Below are 25,168 nucleotides of genomic sequence, written 5' to 3' on the forward strand. Positions count from 1 at the left end.
TTGGTGCCTGCTCCCTCCCTCCAGACTGGGTCTGGCCTCACCCCCAGGACTTCAACAGACTGAGGGCACCAGCTGCAGCCAATGGGGCTATCAGGCCAGCAGGGAAGGAAACCATGGGGTGGCCAGGAGGGGGGCTCCCCCAATCGCAGGTCACCAATCCATGCCTAACAGGTGCCTGGTACCCGGGAGCCTGGCCTCCAGGTCTCCGCCTGGGCCAGCGCCAGCTGGGAAACGGGCACAGCCACTGTTAGCACCAGGAAGAATTCCTCAAGGACCGAGACTGCCAGGTCAAGGAGGGCAGAGCTCCCATGCCCATTGGCGCCGTCGGCTCGGCACCCACTGGCAGGGCAGCCTGCGGAAGGCTGGGGTCGGCCTGGAGCTCGGGGCCCCAGGGGCTGGTGGACCCACGCTGAGCCCGATGCCGCCTCCTCCAGGCCGTCAGGCCCTGGGCACCATCTCTCCTGGGGACTGACAAGGGGCTGGAAAACCAGTCTAATTCCTAAAGGGCCTGGGCTAAAACCAGTGGGCACTGGACAGAGGCGCCTGGGTTCAGCTCCCGCTCTTCTGTGTCACCTAAGGCAAGACCCTCTGCTCTGGCCCTCAGTTTCCTCCTCTGTAAAATGGGACTGATGAGAGCAAGTACCTCGGGGGTGCTAGGAGGGTCACCCAGCCCAGGGAGCCTGCACAGTGACCTCTGGAGACCTGGCCAGGCACCATCTCCCTGCCTTCTGCATAATCCATGGTTTTTCTCAGTCCCTGCTGTGGGTCAAGGTCTCAGGGAAGTGGTCAAACCGAAGTCTAAACCACCGCACACAGTAAAGACACAAAGCAACAACCGAAAACCCCAGGCTAACCCTCAGACAGCCGAACGGCATTGCCCGCTGGCTCTCGATCTCGTGGGTTCCTGCCCTGTCAGGTCCGATGCCCGCCCTGCCATCCTTCAAACAACACCAAGCTGCAGCGCCGCAGTGCGATGCAGTAAACACTCCCGGACAGGCGGTCAGGGGAGGCAGGCGTGCGGGATGAGCCCACAACAGGGGGAGGCCGTTGTCTTCTGGGCCTCGGGCAGACCCAGGCCTGGGATGAGCCCTGGGGTCCGAAAGCTCCTTGGGAAGGAGGCTGCGTCGCTGTGGCGGGACCCCACTTCCCTCGGGGGAGCTCTGATGTCCCTAAAGGTTCAAGTCCAGAACTCGTTAGGGGGTCTTCAGAAAGCTCCACCACAGACCGTCACGGGCAAGCTGGTTAAAAATTAGTAGAAATAACCACAGCTTTGCCAAACCCCAGGCCAGACAGGCACAGGGCTTAGCCCGATGGCTCTCCTGGCAGGACTTTTCTCTGCAGTAACTGGGTGACGGGGGAGGGTGGCCATGCCCCACAGGGCAGGTGAAAATCAGGTACCCCTCACTGCAAGGACACCCCTGGGCCCTTCGCTTCACCAGATTCCTACCCCAGAGCCAAACAGGTACATTTTGAGGCTATCGTAACAAGCCACGGATCTGTTCTGTGAAGTATCAGACCATTTCAGGCACTGTAGCACAATTAAATTAAGGATGTTTTTCCCATTACAAAAAAGGAACTTCAGATCTTGGTTAAAACACACACACAGATCCCGAGGGCACACGCCTGCAGGGCCTGGGACAGGTAAGGGCCACCCGAACCTCCACGCACTCCTGTGTAAACGGCGGTAACAGCAGGCCCCTCACCTCATGGGTGCGGTGAGAATGCCACGGGCAGTAAGTGCTGGTTCCCCATCATCAGATCTGCATCGGCCCCAGAATGAGGCTGGAGCCCCACCAGCTTCTGGAAGCTGTCTCTCCGGGCCGGGGGATGCGGGGTCTTCAGCAGCCACACCTCTCGGCTTCCCCAACCTGGGCAGAACTTTCCCTCGGCTTCCCACTGGCGCCATGACCCCACGACCTCGATCTCGTTAGAAATGAGTTGACCCTGAACTCCAAACCGCTAGGTGACCTTAGAAGGCCAAAGAGCACCGAGCTCCCCTCCTGAAGGAGGGGCCGGGGCTCTGTAACTACTTACTAAAAACCCACGAGAGCTCCTGGGACTCAGACTCCAACATCACTCGCAAACAGTCATCTCTGAAACCCCATTAAAGGAATGAAAAGCCCTTAATATTTTTCTTTATACAAACATTCAGTTGACTCGCTCTCATTAGGAAGCCTCGTCTTAATAATATTCACAAGATCAATGATGTGCTTGCTATGTATTTTTCCAGTACACTTTCACGTAAGTTCATAACCATTAAGTTTTTAAATAACCATCTACGTGCCATCTAAAATTCTCCTGGGCTGCCGGTTTGCTTTGGGCCTGGAGGTCACCTGGAACTTACATGGCAGGGCACCCGTGACAAAACTAGAGCAGCCAACGACTAGTCATGTGCCCCTATCCTCTGAGCCTCAGTTTCCCCATCTGTTAAACCGCTCTAGTAACAGCAGCTCCCTCAGGGGTCACAGGGAGCCCTGTGCCTGGCACACAGAGAACATTCAGTAAATAAAAACTACTGGGCCACCCATCACCCTCATGATAGCCCAACAAGGTAGGGCTATTTACCAGCACCCCCATTTTACAGGTGAAGAGTGGGGGCACAGAGGCACAAAGCTGGGAAGGGATGGAGGATGATTTCTAATTGGCACCTTGCTTCTGGGGCCACCCTGCTGGCATCGAGGGGACGGGACCCAGTCGGCAGCCCCACTCTAGTCACTGGCCACACCCCAACCCCAGGACACGTGGCTCCATTCTAGAGATCCCAGCCGCCCGTCAGCCGGGAGGAACGCAGCCCCGGCGCTCACCGCCTCTGAGTAACCACCTCTGCGAGACATGATTCATACCTGTCTGGGGGCACCCACGTCCTCATTCTGTCAGGGAATGCGGGCCAGGTGAGCAGGTGGGAGGGCCAGGTGAGCAGGCGGCCCTGGGCTGGGATCTGGAGGCAGAGGTGCCATGTCTGCTGGGGTTCCTTCGGGCCCTGTCGCCCCCAAGCTCACCGCGCCCTCCATACCTAGGTGGGGACAGAAGTCCGGGGAGGGGACCCTGGGTCCCCCCCACTGACGTGCATGGAATGTCCCCACTACAGATCTGTGCCTTTTCACAGTACTCACTGCCCTGGTAAAAACAGCAAGTCCTGCGGCTCATCCATTTGGGGGAACACAACTCAGAAATGAACAGGACCCGACTACAGATGCATCTGAAGACACGCAGCCGAGTGAGGCCCAGGGAACATGCGGCAGGATGCCACTTACGCAACATTCTACCATCGGAAAATGTGATCGCTGGTGATGGAATCTGAGGGGCTGCCTCCGGGGCGCAGGTGCAGCCGGGGCAGGGAGGGAGAGCTTTCTGGGGAGAAGGGGTTTCTGCACCCGGAGCTGAAGGCTGGTACACGCCTGAGTACATCTGCCCAACTCATCATATTGCACCCGTAAGAGCTACACACTGTTCTGTCTCAGTTATACCTCGGTAACTGCACCTCAGCAGGGCATGCACGCTCCCAGAGGAGGGGGCCACCTCAGGGGAGAGCAGGGAGGAGTGGGGTGGTCTCACTGGGCATTTGTGCTGTCTTCCTTCTCACAACAGCCCTGGGGTGGGCTTATGTCCATTTTAGCAAGAAAAAAGTTGAGACGGGAGCGGGGTGGGGGTGGGGGGGCCCAGTAGGGCTGCAAGAGCCTGTGAACGTGGGCTCTGAGAGACAAGAAATCCTTTTCCGGAACATTCTGAGTTCAACCACAGTGCCCTGTTCATGCCTGAGATACACCTTCCCCTCCGTGCCCGAGTCCCCTTCAAAGAAGCCGTGCCGCCACCCTTAGGGGAGGCACAGAGCCGCACGCCGGGAACCAAGCAGCCAGGCACAGGGCACCTCAGGGCATTTCAGCTCGCCAGGGAGCCGAGCGCCCATTCCCTTCCTGGTAAAACCGCACACCCACCCAGTGTGTCCCCTTCACCTGAACTGAAGACAAACACACAGGCCCTGGCCCAAACCCAGCAAAACCTAGGGGTCCCCAGCACCAGCAGTGAGGCCTCTGCTGCTAAAAGCACCTGCTCCAGAAAGCGCCGGAACACGCCGCAAGTGGGCTGTGGGGTCCTGGCACTGGGGCAATGTCCCTGGTTCGGTGGGAGCAGCCTCCCTGTGCTCGCCACGCCGCCGGGCCCCCACGGGTCCTGCCAGCGCTCGGTGCTGCCGCAACTGCTGGCAGGGAAACGACCAGGACTCCAATGGAGCCGGCGACTTCGGGGCTGAAAACAGGCCTGGGTTTCCTCCTTCCCCTCCCAAACCCCAATTTCTCCATCTGCGAATGAGGGGCGGGGGCCAGGACAGGGCGGCTCCACCCTGGCCACACCCGGAATCCCTGCAACGCCCCCCACCCAGCTCGGATGTAGTGGGTCTGGGGCGGTTAATGTGCAGCCGGGACTGAGAGCTGCTGAGGTTAGGAGGGGCTGGGGAAGGCCTTCCTGTCTAACATGCTCTGGGCTCCCCCTTCACCCCCACTCACCAGCACCCTTCTTGGGGAGCCCAGGCCCTGCCGAGGGCCCTACAGGTCACAGTGGCACCCCCTCTCCCTTCAGCTGCAACCGTTACTAGGTAATTTCTCTCCTTCTCTGAGCCCTGGGGATCGCCTTCCTGCCTGCTGGCCCTTCCAAGAAGGGATACCTGCCGAGGGGGACAGCACGTCTGGCTGCAAAGTCCGGGAGGGTGAAAGGAGAGGAGAGACAGGACCTGGCTGTACTCCCCAAACCAAGGAGAGGTGGCTCCGCAGCTCAGCCCCACCCCGGCTGGGACAGAGCCCAGGATTCAGAGTCCACAGCTCACATCCCAGTCCTGCTCGGCCCCAGACAGAGCACTGCCTCCTCGTGTGCACACGGGTTTCCATGAGAATTAACGAGACGGGGTGTGCACAGTGCTCGGTGAGCATCTGCTCGTCAGGAGGAAGAGCTGGGTTCAAAAAGCCACAACGCTACCAAGGCCGGCAGGGAGAGAAAGGTCTAGAAAACAAAGCTGCCAGGAGTCTGTCTGGCTTCACCCCTCAATTCCTGATGGCCTCCCAGGGCCCTGTCTTGCTCACTTCTGAACCTCACCCCACTCGCCTCTGGGTCGACTCTGGAACAAAGGTCCAGAGCTCATTCTCACTAGAGTGTAAAGGAATGCTGCCAGTGCTTAGTTCAAGACTTCCACAGAAAGAGGGTGTTGAGATAAAACCGAGGCTTCTGTGTGCATTTATTTGGGTTTGTGCCCCCCAATTTTAAAGAAATTCAGATTTTTAAAGAGGGTACCGTCAGTGGACCAAGCATTAGTGGGTGGAGCCCTTCCTCCAGATCTCGTGATCTTGGGGAGCTCCTCGCACTCAGAACCATGCTTGGATACAGCCTCACTGACGAGTGCAGAGACGTTGGATGCCTACGTGGGAGGGACCCAGGCCTGATGGCTGAAGGTGGCACCAGGGCCACTCCACCCGGTGGCAGGACATCCTTAGAACCCAAAGAAGGGACTGCCTGCCCGCTAAGCAGCCGGTGACACTAGGAGGAGCAGCAAGGCACTCCTGGTGGCTGCACATGGGGGCGAGTCCTTCCGCTTCCAGGACCCCGGCAGCTCTCACCCCCTCCCAGGCAGCCATGTCTCTGTGCAGACAACTTCCAGTTTTCCCTGGGAGGGTCGCCTACACTCTGGAGAGCTGGCAGATTTACTCTCAGCCCAGGCCAAACTGGAGCACACCTGGGTCAAGGATCTGAGCCCAGCTAGAACGAATGCTGTGATCAATTAGCAATGTCTGCCCCGGGCAGGAGAAGGAAGTACTGGAAGGAATGTTTTGCCCTCAGCATCCCTGACCTACACCCCAGAAGGCACGAGGTGGCTCAAGAAATCCTGGCTGGCCTGCGTCTTCTCTAATGACACTTCTTTTCCAGGCCCTTTCTCAGTCATCTGGCCAGCGGCTCCACAGGCAAGTCCTGGCACAGTCCATGCCTGGCCCGCTGGAGATTCAAGAACACCTGAGCCAGGCCCCTGCTCAGGTAGGCAGAGTGGGGGGGGGGGGGGTGCTAAGGAGTTATGCAGACGGGAGTTATGCAGAAGGCGACTGCAGAAAGAGAACTGTTCCTTCACCGAACGTGCCTTTAGGATCATGCACCGGCAAGCAGGGCCCAGCTTTACAGACACCTGGGAGTTGGATTTACTTCCAACCAGGCCTGTGGGCAATGCAGCGAGCAACTCCAGTCCCCTCTGGTGGGGAGCACAGTGACAATTTCATTTAAGACCCAAAGCAACAGATACAATGAGGCCAACACCAGCAGAGCCAAGTGTAACTTCACACACTCTGCAGGATAAAGCAGATGTAGTAATTGTAAAGATGCAGGAAGTGTCACTGGTGGAGAGATGGGAGGGAGGTGGGCAGAGGGCCCTTACACTTAAGTCTAGACGTTTAAACTGCTCCGTCGTGCACATGTTTTTAAAGAGGCAACGTTCTCCGCATTTGTCGTTTAGTGCATGCCTTGAAGCTCCAGTCTAGGTTTGGGGGTGGGGGTGGGGAGGTGGGCTCCCTCCACATCAGCCTGGATCAGGATCCAAAACCTAGGGTGAGATACACTTCAAGATAAGAGTGCATTCAGCTGTCATCTATCATAACAGGCAACAACAGTGAACGGAGTGGTGTTTAAAGGGCCCGTCGGTGTTACTTAATCGGCTATATTCGCCGATGCAATCAACACCCACTCCATCACCTCCGTACACCCACCCTTTCTCCCAGACTGTAAATAGATTAGGAAAAACAGTTTTCTCCGATGGCCATGACCCCACAGGCTGCTAGGCCTGGCCCGGCATGAATCATTCCTGGCTCACCCGTGGCTTCTGAACCGACTGAACGATAACGAGGCGGCAGACACCAATAAATGAATCATGCCTTCCGCAACCCGAACCTTTGGCTTCTGCAGACACCAATTACGAAGTAGAAAGAAAAGAACAAAGAAATTACTCAGGGTGTTTGTGCAAAGTTGATTCATAGGTTTACAGAATTATTACCGACTAAATTGTTTTTAGGAAGGCGATTAGAGCAGAACCTGCTGCAACACATCAGCCTTGCCGTCGGGAATTTGCAAAGTGGGGTGGGGGCTGGCACCGAATTCTTCCCGGGTACCCAGAGACTTGAATGGAACCCCCTCCCCCTCACTCCCTACCTTCTTCTGGAAGGTTCTTCAAGGCCCTGATGATGCCCTTAAAAGGTGTAGCCACATGAGCGATTTAAAAGAAGGGGATAGGTATAGAAAGAGTTTTAGCAGAAGTCTTGCTGCTGACTTTGATCCTAGATCCCTTAGGCGTCGTCGCTGTAATAGAATGTGAACAGTCTCCCTGTGCCATGGGGATCCTGAAACCCCTAAGGACAACAACCAAAGTCTGACGTCATCTTTCAACCGCTGCCAACTCCAGGTATTTCAGACCAAAGCCATCGAAACAAACTCAGGCTGACGCAGAAACTGTGACCGTGGTGGCCACACACAAATCCTCAGCCTCCCTGGAGGAACTGGGGCCTCTGGCGAGTCACCCACAGGGCTCGGCACCCGACCCTAGGTGCACAGCTTCTGCAAAATCTGCATGCCCACCCCTACCCCCAAGTCAGGGGCATCCAACAATGGGGGGTGGGCCAGAATCACTGAGAACCGAGTGTGCGCCCGGCCCTCACTTCAGGCAGGAGCCGTTCGTCACCGCCACCACCGCTTCCCAAACACCCACTACGCGCCAAGTGCTGAGCTTGTGCTCTACAATGCATTCAATCCCTGTGGTGCGGGAATCATGAACCCCAGTTTACAGCAGAGGCAGCTACCACTGGGAAGAGTAAGAAGCTCAGGGGACCACATATCTAGAAAGGGTCTCAGTGATAAGAAAACCCGCCCGCCTCCCACGACCACCAGCAGGCCTGGGCTGGCAGCTGGTGCAGCAAGGCGAGCAAGTGGGGCGCATGGGAGTTCTCGGGGGTCCAGTGTAGACGAGCAGCAGGGCTGAGAACCCTCTTTTGGAAAAGAGTCATTTGCTTTGCCCGAAATTAGCTGGAGAGCTGACTCAGCTGCCACGTCCTCGCTTCTGAGCACAGAGCCCAGGAAATCTGGTGTCACCATCCCGGGGACCACAGGGTGAGTGGCGGGAAGGCTCAGTGTCCATCCCTGGGCACACCTTGGGGGGGGGGGTGTCCTTCAGATTGGACTCCAGTCGAGAGACGTCAGAGGAGTCCCCAGCCTTGGTGGATGGAGGATTCGTGAGATTTGTCACTTTCACTCCCTACCTCCCAAAACTGGGGGTGGAAACCATCCCTCTCCTGCAGTCCTTAAGGACCAACAGAGACCCTGCAGGCCCCCATGCCCAAGTGGCCCACACGCCAGGGCTCGATGCCCACTCACTGGTAACAAGAAGGGAAGAAGGGGGGACGGCTGCCATGGACTGACCCCACATGGGCCAACCCGCTAGAGAACACCTCTCCAGGCTCCCTGCAGCCCGGGGGAAACCAAGGGGCACCATCAACCCCCCATTCACCAACTGCTTACTGCACACCAACTCTGTGTCAAGATCATGCCGAAGTTTTCTATCTCCCCAAAACAGAACTCGGCAGAGCCTCCCCTACTTCCACCAAAAAAAGAGAAAACAAACAATAAAAGAAAAAAAAACCATACCAGGGACAAAAGGTATGGGACAGTTTTTCAAAACGTGAAAGGAAACACAGTATTCTTGAACCTACGGGACTGTTCAGAGGCTTAGGTTGCATCTGTCTGGACTGTTACAACGGGAAGAGGGGCCTGGGTGGAGCCCAGCACCGTGACCTGGAGAACTGGGCGGCGATTCAAGAGGACAGTGGAATTCGGGGAGTCGGCCCCCAGAGGCCCAGAGCAAACTGCCCAGCATCCGGATCCCAGAGTCGCTGGGGAGTTTAAACTTGTTACCAAGTAATCAAAACTCTCTTTTCTGCCAGTGGAGCCATTTCCCAAACCCACTGTTACAATAATAAATGATTTCAGTAAAAGCATGTCGGAAGGGAAAGAAAATCAGACCCCCCATTCCCCATTGCTTCTGAACGCCTAAGAAGTTTCCGCAAGTACCGATTCTAAGCCAAGTGACCCACCCTATCTTCCGCTCAACCTCAGTGGAATACAAATAAATACTAGAATCCCCTGGAACATCCGGAAGGTGTGATCACCCCGACCGCTCTGGAGGTGAGTCACAGCAGTCGTCCAAGGTCACACGTGAGCAAATGCAAGTTCCACTCGTGGGTGCCCAACGGGGAGGGTTGTAACAACAAATGTTCCTTGTCTCAAGCGCCTGTGTGCAAAAAAAAAAAATAACCCCAGAAATTCTCCTTCTGGGGGGTGTTGTGTGCACATGCATTTTGGAAGCACAGAAGCAATGGTCCCCAAAACCTCACCCTCCCAAGACGATTCAGGCTGAGCAGGGACGGGCAGGTCCGACTGATTTCTGCACCTGCCCCTTAGTTCAGGAAGAGGCAGTGGGGAGGAGGTTAAGGCACAGCTTCCTGTCCCAGACAATGGGACCGTCTTTGGAACATTAAAAATGATCTTTTGTGCCCGATACCAAGGAGGTGCTATCTTCTCCCCATTTTACAGAGAGGCAAATGGAGGCTCCAGAGGGATCTGGCCACTTGCCCAAGGCCACACAGAAAGGGATGGATTTCCAAGTCTCCACTCTCGACTGCCTCTTCCCAGCCTGCCTGGGGGCTGCTTGCCCACCTCCCCTGCCCACTTCCTTCCCTCATCAAATGCATGAGGTACCTGCCAAGTGCCAGGCTCCGGGAATGTAAACACACACACACACACACACGTCCCCAATCCCTCAGTGCTTGGGGGCCAAAGGGAATGCAGAGACAGCACAACTCATTACACCAATATCCAACGAACACCACAGAAGATACGACCGGAGGGCCACATGGCACTCTCAGAGCCCTCACGGGGCACCGATCTGGTGGGTCTGGGGGCTCCCTGAAAGAGAGGCCTTGAAGTGTCCCTTTTTAGTTTCCTCCCAGCCCCCTCCCTGAAATGAACTCCAGTTTCCTCGTCTGTGTCCTCACTGGAGCAGCGGCTCTGGGGGCAGGGCTCTGTCTGTGCTGTTCCCTACTGTTCCCCGCAGTGCCTGGGCCAGCCGCTGGAACGGCACGGCAGGGGCACGGTGAGTAGTGTCCGATGCATCTAAAGGACACTGTGAGCCCACCTATGTCCCCTAGAGAGTCCAGACTTTCATAGCCTCACTCTGGCCAGGAGGCTGGCAAGGTACAGACTCCAGACGGCCTGGAAATAGCAGGAAGGTTAACAGATGTGGTCGCTCCAGAACATTCCACAGTCACTTACCAAGTTCCTACCACTCTCAGCATCTGTTGGCGCTGGAGTCAGGGACGCAGGAAGGGGCTAGAGAGAGAGATGCCAGCTCCTCATGGCCTGATGCGGGACGCGTGTTTCCAATGAAAGACAGCAAGCATCTTACCGAAGTAAAGGAACCTGTTTGTTTGCTCTGAGAGGTGACTGACCTTCCCTAATTCAGAGTCCAACATGGGCCTGATGTCTTAGGACAAAGCCTCAGACACCCTGCAGGTGAGGAGAGAAATCCCCTGGGCTCAGGTCTATTTGGTGCCCAGGGAAGGACGGCACGGGTGTGGGGTTGGAGCTTGGGTCTGAGTCCCAGCTAAGCGTCTTTTCCTGGCTGTGTGACCCAGAGAAAGTGACTTGCCCTCTCTGATCCCCTTTTTGCATCCACAAAGTGGTGACAGCAACAGCTCTCACAGAGTTGTTTTGAAGATTGAGAAAAATGCGTCACTGGTACCTGGCACATGATAAGTGCTCCATATCCACCCAGGAAAGGGAACAAAAGCAAAATTCCATCAGTCACCCTGGAAACAGAAAAGAGAAGCCATTTGGTGGATTTTGGGAAGCCAAGGATACCCCTGAGCTTTCCAGGCCCACCCCGGGGGCACTGAAGCCCCTGCCCCTGTCGGTGAGGGGTCCTGGGGCTGTTTCCCAGGTTGGCGACTGACACGGCCACCAGTGCCTCATCGGACCCAAGCGGGACCCCCGGGGGGTCAGGGAATGGCTCTGTAGTGTCGTCCGAAAGGAAGGTCGGCCCGAGGCGGGAAATGCCAGGGTTCTGGTTGCCACGACTTCACAAAGGGGTGCAGCCCGCCCTGGGGAGAAGACGCAGGTGCTCGGAGGAGAAACGAAACCCAAGACTCAGCCCCCATCACACCCTCGGGAGAAAAATGATCTGGGTCTTTCTTTTGACCACTCACCACTCCCCCCAAACACCCCGCCAATATGCTCACTTGTTAGAAATTGAAATTGATGGATCCTCAAACCATCCCGTGGCTTCCTGGCTTTCGGCTCTCAAGACTGTCTATGAACTGGACCTGGGGGGTTCCCTGGGCGTGAGAGGGCTGTGACTTCACAGGCCACGTTTTGTGCCTCACACTGCCCCCCACTCACCCACACCAGCCTCTGTCCACCAAGGCTGGCGATGGATTTGGGACCAGCTGGCAGGCACCACGGGAGCATCCGGGGATGCCCGGGCTTCCTGGGCCAGGATGGGGTACCGGGGCTTTGCTGGCCAGGCGTGCAGTAGGCCTGTTCCCTCCCAACAATCCCCGCCAACCTCTGCCCACCAGCCCCAGGCTGGGGAAACCTGTCTCTGGCAACGGCCTTCCTCGTCAGGCAGGGTGACATGCAGCGTGATGGCCAGGGGACTGGGCAGCAATGGCTGAGTCTAATCCGCTATCAGCCCTCCCCCAAACCTATAACTGGGCCACAGGCCACGCCACGCTCGACGCGCATTATCTCCACCAATACAGGCTCACGACAGCCCCACACACGGGCGCTCTTACTGAACCCCACTTCACGGATGACCAAGTAGCTGGCGCAAAGGGATGTGCCGGCAAGTCTGAGCCGGGCTGAGCCTCCATCTCTCAGGTCCTGACGGTGGCTCGCAGGCCAGGGGTGGCCTCCAGGTGTGTCTTGGTGGCCCCGGCAGTGAGAACACAAAGGGCTTGCCGGGACTTAAAAACCCGGAGTTTCACAGCAAAATCTAGACTCCAGCTTCTCTGGGATTGCAGGAATCTGGCCACAGGGCGGGCTAAGAGGTGGCAGCCCCTTAGGTCCACCCTGGACCATGCTCTCCCAGCCCCAGGAAAATCCCGGTGCAGCAGGGTGCCTTCCTCACTGCCCCAGAGAGCACACGAAGACAGCTGGGCTCACCAGCACACACGGCTGCTCACACATGCCCTTAGCCGTGCACACACGTATGTACACACACACTTTAAAAAGCTAAGAATACACCCTCAGCTTCCATCTCCTTCTCTTAGCATATGCGCCATGCAGAAGCCCAGGGCTGGCAGGTGCACAGCCTCCAAAATTCCATTTGTCAGAGTCACTTCTCCCCAGGCAGGACCCCAAGTGCATCACCTGCAAGCCCTCTCTTCAGATAACAAAACTGAGGTGAGAAAGCCCAGCGGCACCTCTGGTTTGGGCCCTGCAACCAGCACCTCCGATGGCAAACATTCTCTTACTTTTCAACAACTTACCGAACCATGAACTCTTAAAAGCCCGGGCCCTGGGCTCCAGCGACAGAGGAGCTGTGGGCAGGTACCCAGGTGCACCCGAGCTGGTGGCTCTGGGATTTGGGTGGCGGGTGCAGCTCCCAGGTGGGTCCGCAAAGGAAAGAATCTCTGCTGTGGGCGTCTCGTCTCCAGCCTCCATCGCGACACTCCCAAACAGCTCCTCTCTCCAGGAAGGCATCACCAGCCGCTCAGTTTCCCTTCTCCTCTCAGGAAGGGCGGGCATAAATTTGCACAACTAATAGGGGAGGACCCTGTAAGTACATGTGTGCACACTCCTTCCCCCTTCTCTCCTTAAATGCCCAGACGTTTTAACCATTTCCGACCCAAAGAGAAGGTGGCAGAAAAGGCAGAAAGGTTTAGCAGCTGTGTGTGTGTGTGCGCGCGCACGTGTGCGTGTATGAACAATTAGTTATTTTACGTTTTGACAAACACTAGGCTCACCCCTGACCCTGGGTCATCCTGAACCGAGTAGCTGGCTTAACCCAGACCTCCTGGGACACTGCGGTTAACCGGGCACACTTGTCTTTGAATTCCCAACCTGAGACTCCAGCCACAGAACTCAACCACCTTATTTCGCCACAACTTAAATCCCAGACAGAAAGCATGCGGGTTAAAAGGCCCCAGCTTGGAATGCCCACGAGGGAAAAGAGCTGGAGCCCAGTGTCCATATTTTAACCAAATCCTGAAATAGCAGTTTTCACTGATATCCGAGGCTCTCCTTCTTAAAATGTAAATCCAAGACAAAAGCTAGAGACTTCATCTCAAGAAGGACCCCCGATCTTTCCTGCGTGGCATCCAGTGGGCACCCAATAGAGGCTAAGTGGATAAGGGGCCACACCAATTGGAGCGTGGCCACCAGTCTTCATAAGGACTGTTCCGGAAGGGGAACTGAGGGTTCACGTTTGCTGGCAACTCAGGTGCTGTTCCCCGGTCCCCAAACCCCTTCGGAGAAACCAGTAATTGATTAAGACACGGGGTGTCACCCAGGGGCAACGTGCCCCCCCAAGGGATATCTGGCAATGTCTGGGGACATTTTTGTTTGTCACAACTGGGGAGGGGGACTGCTACTGACATCTTGTGAGTGGAGGCCAGGGACGCTGCTAAACATCCTACGAGGCACAGGCCAGCCCCACCAAAGAGAATTACCCAGCCCCAAGTGTCACTAGGGCCGAGGGTGAGATTCAAGTAAGTGTTAAACATGAGCAGCCAGTGCCAGACAGACAGCCCATCTGAAACCTGGGTGTCTGTGAGTTTCTGAATGTCGGGTCTTCAGGGTTTTGCAACATTCATTTGGAATAGGCTGGAGAAGGGGAATCAGAGGCCCAGTGGCTGCAGCCAGTGGTGATGTTAAAAAACCAAACTGCCACTGCAAATACTGTCCAAAGAGGCATGGGGTGCCTCCCGGGGCCCTCCAGAAATGCCGGCCATGTGAGTCAATGGCGCTGTGGCACCCCAACTCACGTTGAGCGTCCATCTGCCCATCTGCCCCAAGTCTCAGGTGGGAGCTGGAAGGGGAGGGGGGTAATTTCTCTGAGACCCAGCAGAAATGAAAAGAGGTCAACCAGAGTGCCAAGCAAAATGCACGCCAGGAGGAGGCCTTCCCTCAAGCCTAGCTACAGCCAACTCCCTGGCTGTCATCTGCACAGCTGTTTTTAATCCCAGGACCCCTGGCTTTCTAAAAGAACAGCACGCTTTCCATGGGATGGACTTTGGAAGTTAGTTCCCCATCCGTGTCCCTCACTCCTTGACTCTGAGAAAAGACTGGGGTCCCCGGAGGGGCTTGGGCTTGTTAAAGAGAATTCAAGCCAGTCCCATCCTACTTCCTGTTCCCATCTTCCCAGGTATGAAGGGGACCCCAGCCCGTTTCCTGCAGCCCCCAGGTTCAAGGCAGACCTGCTCTGGGGCTCACGGTCCAAGTTCAAGAGGCAGTCGTGTGGTCCAGGACACATACCTCCGGGGCTGGGTCTAGTCCTGTCCCTGCCTTCCCCTGAACTCTGCACTCACCAGGCCTCTCCCCGGTTTGGAATTGGGGGCACCTGATGACCACAGAGAAGACTCAGCACCGTAAACTCCCGAAGTGGGCAGGGAGCCACGTCAGGCACTGAGACGTCCCAACCAGACTTCCTGAGGGTGGAGGCCTTATCTTGCACGGCCGAACAATTTTAGAGGAAACTGAAGCCCAGGACAGCTTAAAGGACGGACAAGCTTAATATCCTCTTGCAGAAACAAAGTCTCTTACAAAAGAGAGTTCCACCTCTACCATGTCTTGCAGCCCAACTCCCAAACCCAGTTATAGCTGTATTTGTAGACAGCCCCCAAGGCAAGCTCTTAGGTGAAATAAACAGAAGAACTATTACTTTTCTCCCTCCCACCCTCCCTTCCTTTCTATCTTCTGGTATAAAGAAACTCCTGGAAACACTAGGCCTTAAAGCTTCCTCACCCCACCCTTTTGGGAAATGTGACTAGCACTTGCAACAAACTGTTACATTATACCTGCAGTTTTAAGATCCATTCCCTCCCTGCTTTCTGGCTTTCTTCCAGTAAGCAGGGGCCCTGTTAAAGAAATACACTGAGTACGTTGACAATCCGGGGCTCCCAGCGGCCAGCCAGCCAGAGCACACGGGGGTTCCAGACACTAATCTCGAGGGCCCCCTCCAATGCAGTGCGTGGGCAAGAGCACACAGCCGAGGCAGCGGGTCACACAGGATGCCTTGCTGTCAGCACAGACACCATCAGCGCTGGTTAGCCCAAGAAGGACGGAAGTAGGAAGGAATTAAAAATAACAGTCCGGAACAGAAAGGGGAGGGGGGTGAAAGGAGGGGAGAGGAGGAGGGGGAAGCTAGACTGCACCCAGCCCTTGCTGGGGGGGACAAGCTTAGCACAGCACCAATGCCTGGGGCAGGAGGTCTCTCCCAAGGCAGCTTTACAGACTGGGGGAGGTGATAAAGCAGGGGAGACACTCAAGGCAGGGAGGGATCCATTGAGCACCGGTAAGATTCTCTCCAAACACGTGCAAACATATTTTAATAATAACCTCGTGCATTTCATTAGCCTCCCGAGTTCACAAAGGGCCTTTGGGAAACAGTCTGGTTTAATGCAAGTGAATTCTGCAAACACTGGCTCTGTGCAGGCTCTCCTGGCAACTTGCTGGCCTGGCGGTCTTTCAGTGCCAGGATAGGAGGGAGGGGGGCGAGGTGGACGGAATGACCCACCCCCAGAGCCGGCCCAGGGCTGGCTACGGGTTATTTTTACCTCTTGCATAGCACTGTACAGGCTCAGGGGCCGCAAACTATAGCAACTGCCTGCGGAAACTGGCTTATGAGTCACCCGAGACTGGCTCGGCTCGGTGGCGGGTGCCTCCCCACTCCTGGCCTGGGCTGGCCTGTGCAGGGAAGTACGGTGGGGCCCCCCTCGTCTAGGGTGCTTCGGAGTGAGGATGGGAAACTGAGGCTCAGGGGCAAAAGATCCTCAAGTGGGTGGGCTGGGGAATGGGTGCAGACTGTAAGTCAGACCCCAGGGTACGGTGGTTTGATTCCCCACCCAACCCAAACGTCCACCTGGGTGGGCTACATATAGGTAAATGCGAGGCTCGCTGTCTCAACTTCTCCATGTACAGGAGACATAAATAAGTGTGTGTGTGTGTGTGTACTCCCCAACTGCCCAGAAGGCTTTCAGGACCCCCGGAATGGCCTGTGATCTACATGGATAGGTTGAGTCAACTCCAAACACCCCCACTTCCCACCCCTGACCCACCACCCACTTACAGGGCAAGACAGTACCAAACACAGCCCCAAACTTTGACTCATTTGTAACCACTGTCCCAGCAAGACTCTGCCAAGTTGTCCAGACAGAGGCTATTTATAGGTACATCGGGGACACAGACACTCACACAATGACACACACTCGGGATCCACAGTCAGCCAGACGCACCAGCACCGAGCCCTGGATTCGGAGAGCCGGAGGCAAATGGTCCCCAGAGCCGACCTAGCCCCGGTCAGACCCCCAGAAAGCACAGAGACGCACGGAGACCCCGACAAAGAAAGAGACACAAGAAGACTGGAATAGACACACTCCACAGACAGCGACTCAGATCCAGACACACACCCAGACACACTAAGATCCAGACCCAGACACAGGCAGACACAATCCAAAGACGCAGAGACCCAGAGACACACGCTCCAGAGACGCACCCAGATTCAGACGACACACAGATACGCACATTCCCCAGACGCAAGGAAATCCAGACCCACCGAGACCGAGACACACAGCGCCACGCACCCTCCAGACGCACACTCGGAGCCCCAGACACCTCGCAGGCCAGACAGTGTCTCACATGCCGCCACCTCCACCCCCCCCCCACCCCGAAGTTGATAAAGAGCCGGCCTAATTGCTCCATCGCGACTGCCCCCGAGGGAAATAAAATGGAAACTTCACTGATTCACCCGCCCCGGCCCTCCGCGCCGCTCGGCCCCGGGTCCGAGTGCCGGCGGGCGGGGCGCGGGGGCCGTGCCAGGCTCGCAGCGCCGCGGGACAAAGCCAGGCCGGCCGCCAACTGCCGCGAGCCGGGAGGGCGCGCCCGGGGCGCGGCGGGCGCAGCCGGGGCGCACGGCGCACGGCCCGAGGGGGCGCGCGGGCCCGGGCCCCCGCCTGCATCTGCGCCCCGACTGGGGTCCGAGCCCGACGGGGCCTCCGGGGAGGGGGCGCGGGGTCACTCACTGATCTCCATGCTCTGGAACAAAGAGCGTTTGCAGTTGCACGTGCAGGAGACATTGGGCTGCCCGGCGGCGGCGGTGACGGTGCTGTTGACCCCCATCAAGCGGTGCATGGACGGCGCGGCGGCGCGGCGCGGGGCGCGGGGGGAGCGGGAGCGGCCGGGGGGGGCTCCGGCCGGCGCCCGGCGCTCGGGGCCCGCATGCAGGAGGCGCGCGGTGGGGGAGGCGCGCCCCGGCTCGCCGGGCTAGGGGCGCAGCCAAGTTCCCGGGGCGCCGCGGGGCTCAGTACGCGGGGCCGCGCTCTCCGGCGCCCCCCGGGCCCCCCTCGGCAGCCCCGGGGGCGTCGGCAGTGCCCGCGGGTGGCGTCCGGAGAATGGGCTGGCAGCCGGGGCGCGCGCCGCCGCCGGGGCTGAGCCTGAGCCGCTGGCTTCCCCCAGCCGAGCGCCGCCGCCGCCGCCTCCTCATTCAAGTCCAAGGAGATCGGGTTTCGCACCGAGACCGCGGTCGGAGGCAGGCAGACGGTCTGACGTCAGCGCTAGACGGGGCTGCCGGTTCCCACCGCGCGGGGGCCGCGGAGGGGGCGCGCGCTGCGCCAATCCCCGCCGAGGTTCCCCCGCACCCCTCCCCGGGCCGCGGGGCGGGGTGACGGGCAAAGGGGCGGGCTCTTAAAGGGCCGGAGCCAGGCTGCCGGCGTAGACCCGGGTCCCGCGCGGCGGAGACGCGCGCTGCCCGGGCTCCGCGGGGTTACCTTGGGGCCCCTTCCCGCACCCGCCGCGCCCACCCGGCCCCTTGCGCGTTGCGGATGCTCCACTCTCCAGCTCTCCGCCCGGGGCTCTTGACCAGGCTTTTGTGGGGAGCCGGGCTCCTAAGGAGTAGGAGGCCCTCGGGGTACTCAGGGCAGGAGAAATAGAAGGAAAGTGGGAAAGTGCCCCAGATCTCCCGTTACCTGACTTCGCAGGAGACTTCGCCTCCGGGACTGCAGCACCCCCCCTCCGCCCCGCGCACTTTAACCCGAGCCCGGGAGGCCGACTGGGAAAGACTGGAACTCGCGTAGACACGCCCGGGAGCCCTTATCGTCCGGCTCAGATCCACACCGCCTGCGTCTGCGGCCCGAGGGGCCACCGGCCGGAGGGCGCGGCTCCCGAGCTCAAAAAGCGGGGCGGGGCTTATTTAAAAATGAAGTTTTAATTTTACATGTGCTACAAAAACACAGTATCCTGCTTAAAAAGTTATTAAAATATTACACAGAAGGCCCCCCACCCTGGCACATCTCCTGACCTCTCTTAACAGTTCCGTGTGTCCCCTTCTAAACCCTTTCCCAAATTTCCATTTATTTAACGCACTTAGGGGCGCTTGCTCTGTGTTAAGGCAATATGACACCAACTCTGCGAGGCAGAATTTTATTATGACCATTTTACAGACTGGGAAATTGTGGCCAGGGAGGCTCTGTGGCTTTCCCAGGGTCACACAGTGGGGGTTCCTGAGCCATGCCTCTGGTGCCTGCTGAGTATTTTTCCCACACATGCATTTTCCTGTTTCTTTAAATATCTGCACATCCCTGTGATGCCTGGAGTTTAGTAATGAGCAGGAACACCTTTTGCATTCAGGGTGGAAAAAGTTTAAGCTATTTCCTACTAACAAACTGGGTGGAGGAGGAAAAGCGAAGATTTGGGAAGTGAAGGTGGGGCCGGAGGGCAGAACTGGTCTAAACCGGCGTGGATCCCTCTTGGAGAACTCGGGGAGCTGGATCAGCTCTCTCCCAGCCTTGGGGGCAGGCACGCCTCTAGCTCTCTCTCAGGAAGGGCCCTTCCCTCCTGAAGTCACTGCCAGAGGAGATCTGTGGCAGACCAGTGGCAGGAGGTGCAAAATCAGAGGTGGATTATCTTGGAAATGAGGCAGCGTTTACACCAGGGAGGTGAACTGCTAGCGGGCAAAAAGAACCAGTTAATTCAGTGGATTAAAAAAAAAAACTACCCACGACTGACCCCCTGTTTGTCTGGGACACGGGGAAGGGAGTCCTGTGACAACACCAAAGGCCTCTGCTTACTGAGCGCCAACACGTGCCTGTTCTGGGTGGCAGCGGCACTGGGGAAAAGCTCCAGGTCTTGGGACCTTGCTGCAAGGCTGGTTCTGCCTGGGGTGACTGAAGACCCAGAGCTGGGAGGCCAAGGGGACGCGGCTGTGTGGCCTGGGCCCAGTCCTTCGCCTGCCCCAGCTCCCTGGCCTCGGTTTCCTCCTCCGCAAAGTGGGGACATTAATGGTGACTTTTGCACGGGGTTTGTTGTGCAAACTGAAGGCGGGGGTTCCTTGAAAGCAGAAGAGGATGGCCAGGCACGTGCTCTTTTATTATTTAACTCCTCATGGCAACCTTGGGAGGGTAGAAACTGCTGTGTCTTTTTCAGTTTACACCAGGCAATTAAAGATCAGACAGTTTTGGACACATGGCAGGGTGGCAGGGAAGGACAGAGTTCTTTGGAAGGAGCATGGGCTCAAGTCCCCACCCTCACCGGGAGTTTCACGTGCATGAAGTGTTGCCAGGTGACAAACTGGACACTCAGTGAAATTTGAATTTCACATCAGCCGTGAATCGTTTTTAGTATAAGTATGTCTCATGCAATATTTGGGACATAATACTAAATACTTAACACTAAAAATGACTCAAGTTTAACAGGTGTCCTGTATTTTTATTTGCTAAATCTGGCCACCCTGTGTGTGCCAGGCATTGTGCTGGGGCCATGGCGATGGGTGCAGGACCCGGGTGGGAGAGCTCAGCTCTGTGGGGGTGCTGGGAGGTGGGCCAGGAAGCCACGAGTTGGGGAAAGATGCTTCCTTCATTCGTTCAGCAGGTGACGATTGGAGTCTTGCTCAGTGCCAACCTCCGTGCTGGGTGCTGGGCATAAGGCAGTGAACAAAACAAGTTCCCTGCCCTGTGTGACATCATGGATGGCAAGGGTGGCTACACACCCAGGTGTAAACTCATACCTCAGCCAGGTCATTTCCTAGAGTGGTGACAAGGAGTCGGAGGCCGCGTGCCTCCGTTTCCTAGCGCTGCTGTCACAAAGAACACCAGCTTCAACAGCAGAAATGCGTTGTCTAATCTCACGGTTCTGGAAGCTACAAGTCCAGCACAGGGTGTTGACAAGGCCATACTTCCCGTGAAGTCTGTGGGCTTCTGGCGATGGCCAGCCGGGCACAAGATTCCTTGGCTTGTGGTGGCGTAACTCAAGCTTTGCCACCATCCCATGCCGTCTGTCTCTCCCTCTCTCTGTCTTCTGCTGTGTCCCAACTTCCTCTCCTCATCAGGACATCAGTTATATTGAATCAGGGCCCACCCTAATCCAGTTTGGCCTCATCCTAACTGATAACATCTTCAAAGGTCCTGTTTCCAAATAGGATCATGTTCATGGGACCAGGAGTTAGGACTTGAACGTATCTTTGGGGGGAGGGGGGGGGTGCCACAGTTCCATCCCTAACATCAGGGTTGGGGAGGGGGTGATAATCAGGGAAGCCCTCCCTGAGGAGGTGGCATTTCATTCAACTTGTAATTACTGGGCCCCCACGGCTTGCCAGGTACAAACTCCTGCCCCATGGGGCCTCATATTGTTGCAGACGAGGCAGACAATAGATGTGGAAACATAGGAGTCCTGGGGCTAACTTCACAGAGAAGAGCTGGTTAGAAAACAAAGCTGAGGGGGCCTGGAGGCCTCTTGAGCCAAAGTGGTCAGGGCCGCCTCTCTGGGGAGGTGGAACTGGGTGTGATGAGGGGCCAAGCCTGTGAGGGACAGCAGGGAGAGAGGCCCAGACTGGGAGAGCAGCAGGTGCAAGGCCAAAGTCGTTTGCAGAAGAGCTAAGGGCTCCCCCAAGGTCCCGGGAAGTCTGGGGCTCAGGCCATGTTTCCCAACCCAGTCTCGGGACATAGGATTGTGAAATGGGTGGGTGCCCCCAAGGCCCTTCAGGGCTGCGAGACAGCCCCACTGTGCTCCCTGAGTGCTGGATGAATCTGCTGCAGAGGATGTTTAGAGAGAAGGGGCCGGCCCGAGCCAGTCTGGAGGCTCTGCTCCCAGCGCAGCTGGGGCTCGGGTACAAGACCAGCTTCACCGGCCGGCGGCCTGGGCACTCAAAGGGCCCTGCTTGGTTTAATGTTTTCCAGTACCCGCCTTGGAATTCTTAACTTGTGAACAAGGGGCCCCGCCCTGGGTTTTCATTTTGTACTGGCTCCCACAAATTCCATAGCTGGCCTCCTCGGTGCCAGGCTGGTGTTGGCAGCCAGCTGGGGAAGCCAGCGTGGGTTCTGGCCAGAGCCAAGGGTGGCTGGAAACGTCCTGGCTGTGCCCGCTGGGCACTGAGGCAAGTGCCTAGACGGGTCAGGACAGAGCCTGCTTTGAGAGCGGGCAGTGGGGACAAAGTGGGAGCCCCCCCTCCCTGCCACCCCCAGGTCTGCAGGGACAGAGCTGCCTTTTCAGAAGCAGTCTTGGGCTGCATCAGGGGTAAAGCGACCCATCCCCTCTCCCCAGATTTGGAAACTCCATCAGTCCAAGTCATTTCCCCCAAGACCTGCCTGCAGTTCAATGGGCCTGTCAGCTTCAGGATTCTATCTTGTTTTGTTTTGTTTTTAAACACCAATAACTGCCTGTGTCCCAGGCCCTGCTCTAACCGCCTTGTATTCATCCTTCTAACCATTGAACAAATAGGCTCCTGCTGTGTGCCAGGCATTAGGTCATTGAATGTGAGATCCAGGCTGATGTTATTCCCATTTGACAGATGGGGACATCAAGGCTCGGGCACATGCAGTGAAGCGAGTAAGGGGGAGCTGGGAAGCAAATGCAGGGATTGGGCCCCAAAGCCCACAGCCCCACCTCAGCCAATGGTGCCTTCCAAGCCCCTTGTCCACCCACACTGCCCCTGCCTGGGTCCAGCCCGGCCATCCCTGCCAGACCCAAGCACCATCCTTCCACCTCAGCCACCTGGAGACTTCCCTGGCTCAACCACTCTCCCCTTGGCTTGGAGGCTGGTGTTCATCAGTCCGACAGAGATGAGGTTCAGTTGACTTGTGCAGTGGGCTGGGGGGTCCAGACCAAACAGACAGGCCCTTCACAGTTGCCAGGATCCTGCCCCAGGGGCCTTGGCAGGTGGGCTTAGCTCCTGGACCTGTGTCTCCCTGCTGCTAAGTGGCGGTGGGACAGCATTTCACAGCGAGGCCGGGGCCGGTGGCATTGGGTGTGCGAGCCTGCATACTGTCCCTCTCCTTCACTTGACAGTCAACCCAAGTAGGGCAGGGCGGAGTCTGACTGGTTCCCTGCCCCGTCCCTGAGGGCATTGACGGGGGTCTGGCACGTAGCAGGGACTCAGCACACATCTGTGGAGTGACACGCAGCCACACAAATGCACAAAGCCTTTGGACTTCATTCATTACTTCCTAACAATTCTTTCTATCCTTCTGCCCCTTCTGCATCTTTCCTCAGTCCTCTGGGTGCCCGCTTGCATATGACATGCTTCTAACCAAGTATCCGGGAAACACAAAGCTGGAGCAGCCCCTACCCAGAAGGGGAACCAGCCTTTGCCTGGAACCAAAACTCAAACCAGAACATGTAGCCACAAAGACGTGTGGTGTGTGCTGTGGGTATGTGGGTGTGTTGGGTGGCTGTCACATTATCCGTGGTATGTGTGCTGTGTGTGATGTTTGTAGATGTATTAGTGTCTCGTGGCTGTTGTAACAGATTGCCACAAATGTGGTGGCTTGAAACGACAGAGATGAATCCTTTCCCGGTTCTGGGGGCCACGCTCCTCCCAGGGCTCCAGGCAGGAAGCCTTCCCTTCCTTTTCTGGCTTCTGGCAGCTGCTGGCCACCCTGGGTGTCCCTCAGCTCGTAGACACATCCCTCCAGTCCCTGCTCAGTTACCACACGGCCTTCTCCCTGTGTGTCCGTGTGTCCGAACTTCCCCCTTCTTACAAGGACACCGGTCAGAGTGGGTTAGAGCCTCCCTAAATCAGTATGACCTCATCTTAACCCGGTTACATCTGCAAAGGCCCTAGTTACAAATAAGGTCACATTTACAGGTATTGGCGGTGTCTTCTGGAGGGACACAGTTCAACCCACGATATGTGTGGTGTCAGTGTTGCATGTGATGGGTGTATATGTGTGTATTTTGTTGGTTGTAGAGTGTGTGTTGTGATGATACAAGCACTTAGATCCTGCACAAGCGTCACGTGGCTCTTCAGCAGCAAGTGAGAGCAGCTCAAATAAACTGGCCACAGATGAACTTTCCCCAAACCCCCCAACTGGTCAATCATCTGAGCCCCTTCTCTCCTGTCTAGTCAAATGCTTGTTTCCAGAAAGGAACTGGTTCCTGTCGAGTGTACATGGCTAAAGCGCCCAGGAAGGAGAGTGAGGGTGGGCAGAAGGGGTACCTCTGGCCATTGGGACCTCCGTAACCAGACCCCGTCTTCTGTTAGAGGGGGAAACTGAGGCCAGAGTGGAACTTGACTTGGCCCAGGCCAGGCTGCCAGGGGAAGGCTGGGCTGAGCTAGAAGCCAGTTTCTGACCTCCAGCCCAGGCCTGTGAGGTCTTTGGTTACCTCGAATGACTTTATTCACAGAACTTTCTGCCAGAGGCTGAGCCTCAGAGGGATTTGGAAGATTCCAGATGTTCAACTTACGTCTTAAACCCTTCCAGAAAGAACTGTTTGTCATTCAAGCCGATTCACGGACCAGAAATTCTGTTCTCACGAGCAATGCATTTTACTGCTGTTAGGAGCAATAAAGTAAAAACATGGTTTTCAATGGCATAAAAGGCTTTCGGGGAGAGGGCAGGTGGTTGCACCAAGCAGAGAGGTGTCGAGAGGTGCGGTGTGGAGAGAAGGGCTGGGTGTGGGAGCAAGGCCAAGTGGACCACGGAGGCCGTGGAGTGCCAGCCCAGGCTCACTCATTCATCGGGCCATTCCCCAAATACTGAATTTTTCCTGCCTCGGCCATGGGACCTCACAAAGACAGACCATCCCTTCAACTGGGGCGACCTTGTTTGGGAAAACTAAGTGGCCACTCTGGGTCTGTTTCCTCACCTTTAAAGTGGCAATCATAGAGGCATCAACTCCCGGAGTGGCTGGGAAGAGTCAATGAGAAAGCACAGGGCCTGGCCCGAACAAGCCCTTGAAAAACGGTGATGGTGATGATGGATGTGGGGCGGTCCACCCTCAGGGAGCCCCCAGTGGCATACAGAATACCAAGGAGTCCTTACAATCTCCTTCCCTTCCGAGGATACCCCACATTGTGATTTTTTTTTATGAACGTGCACTGCTTTGTTCACTGTCCCCAGTGTCTGGCCTCAGGTGCACCCAGGGCCTCCGGGATGCACCGTCTGCGTCCAGAGCAATGGGTGTGACAGTGCCCCAACAGTCCCCTCGAGGGTGAGGCTCTGGACACACTGTGGCCCTTCTCCCGTGGTTCCCTGAAGGACTGGAGATCCGGTCCCCCCCCGTGTCCTTTCTCCCAGCAGGCTGGGTGAAGCCATCCTTAGATACAGCCTTGGGAAACCGGTGTCCAAGAGCAGGCTCCAAAGGCCATGAAGCCGACATTGCATTTTAGAAGGCGGCACCAGCTTCCTCTGTCTTGTTCTCTGCTCCTGGCAGTGTCTGGCCCGTGCACACTCAGGAGACATTTGCGGGAGGAATGAACACAAAACAACCGGGAAATGTGAATCAGGCCCTTAAAACTATGAGGACTCTTATCCAGTAGTTCCATTTCTACCAGATATTTTAAGGAAACAATTAGAGAACTGAACAAAGATTTAAGGACAAGAACATTCATCCTCTCTTTATTTGTAACGTAAAAAATGCAATGACATTTTTTAAAATAGGGAGAAAAGGT

At 56.7% G+C, this 25,168-nt stretch overlaps 1 protein-coding gene across 3 annotated transcripts in view; it reads right to left on the bottom strand.

The window, feature by feature from the left end:
- PMEPA1 (prostate transmembrane protein, androgen induced 1) overlaps window positions 1-18,415 on the bottom strand; it is a 56,100-nt gene extending 37,685 nt beyond the window's left edge. Inside the window, exon 1 of one of the 3 annotated variants that reach the window (XM_037811410.1) lies at window positions 18,252-18,415. Coding sequence is in view for 2 of the 3 variants with exons in the window: in XM_037811407.1 (XP_037667335.1) it covers window positions 12,558-12,816 (259 nt within the window). In the remaining variant the exon portion in view is untranslated. Of the gene's footprint in view, window positions 1-12,557; window positions 14,902-17,309; window positions 17,888-18,251 lie in introns of those variants that run through there. The other 2 variants (XM_037811408.1, XM_037811407.1) reach the window with 2 other exon arrangements.
- Window positions 18,416-25,168: the final 6,753 nt, after the last annotated feature.

The sequence above is a fragment of the Choloepus didactylus genome, chromosome 19, assembly GCF_015220235.1.
Source record: "Choloepus didactylus isolate mChoDid1 chromosome 19, mChoDid1.pri, whole genome shotgun sequence".
In the NCBI taxonomy this organism is placed as follows: domain Eukaryota; kingdom Metazoa; phylum Chordata; class Mammalia; order Pilosa; family Megalonychidae; genus Choloepus; species Choloepus didactylus.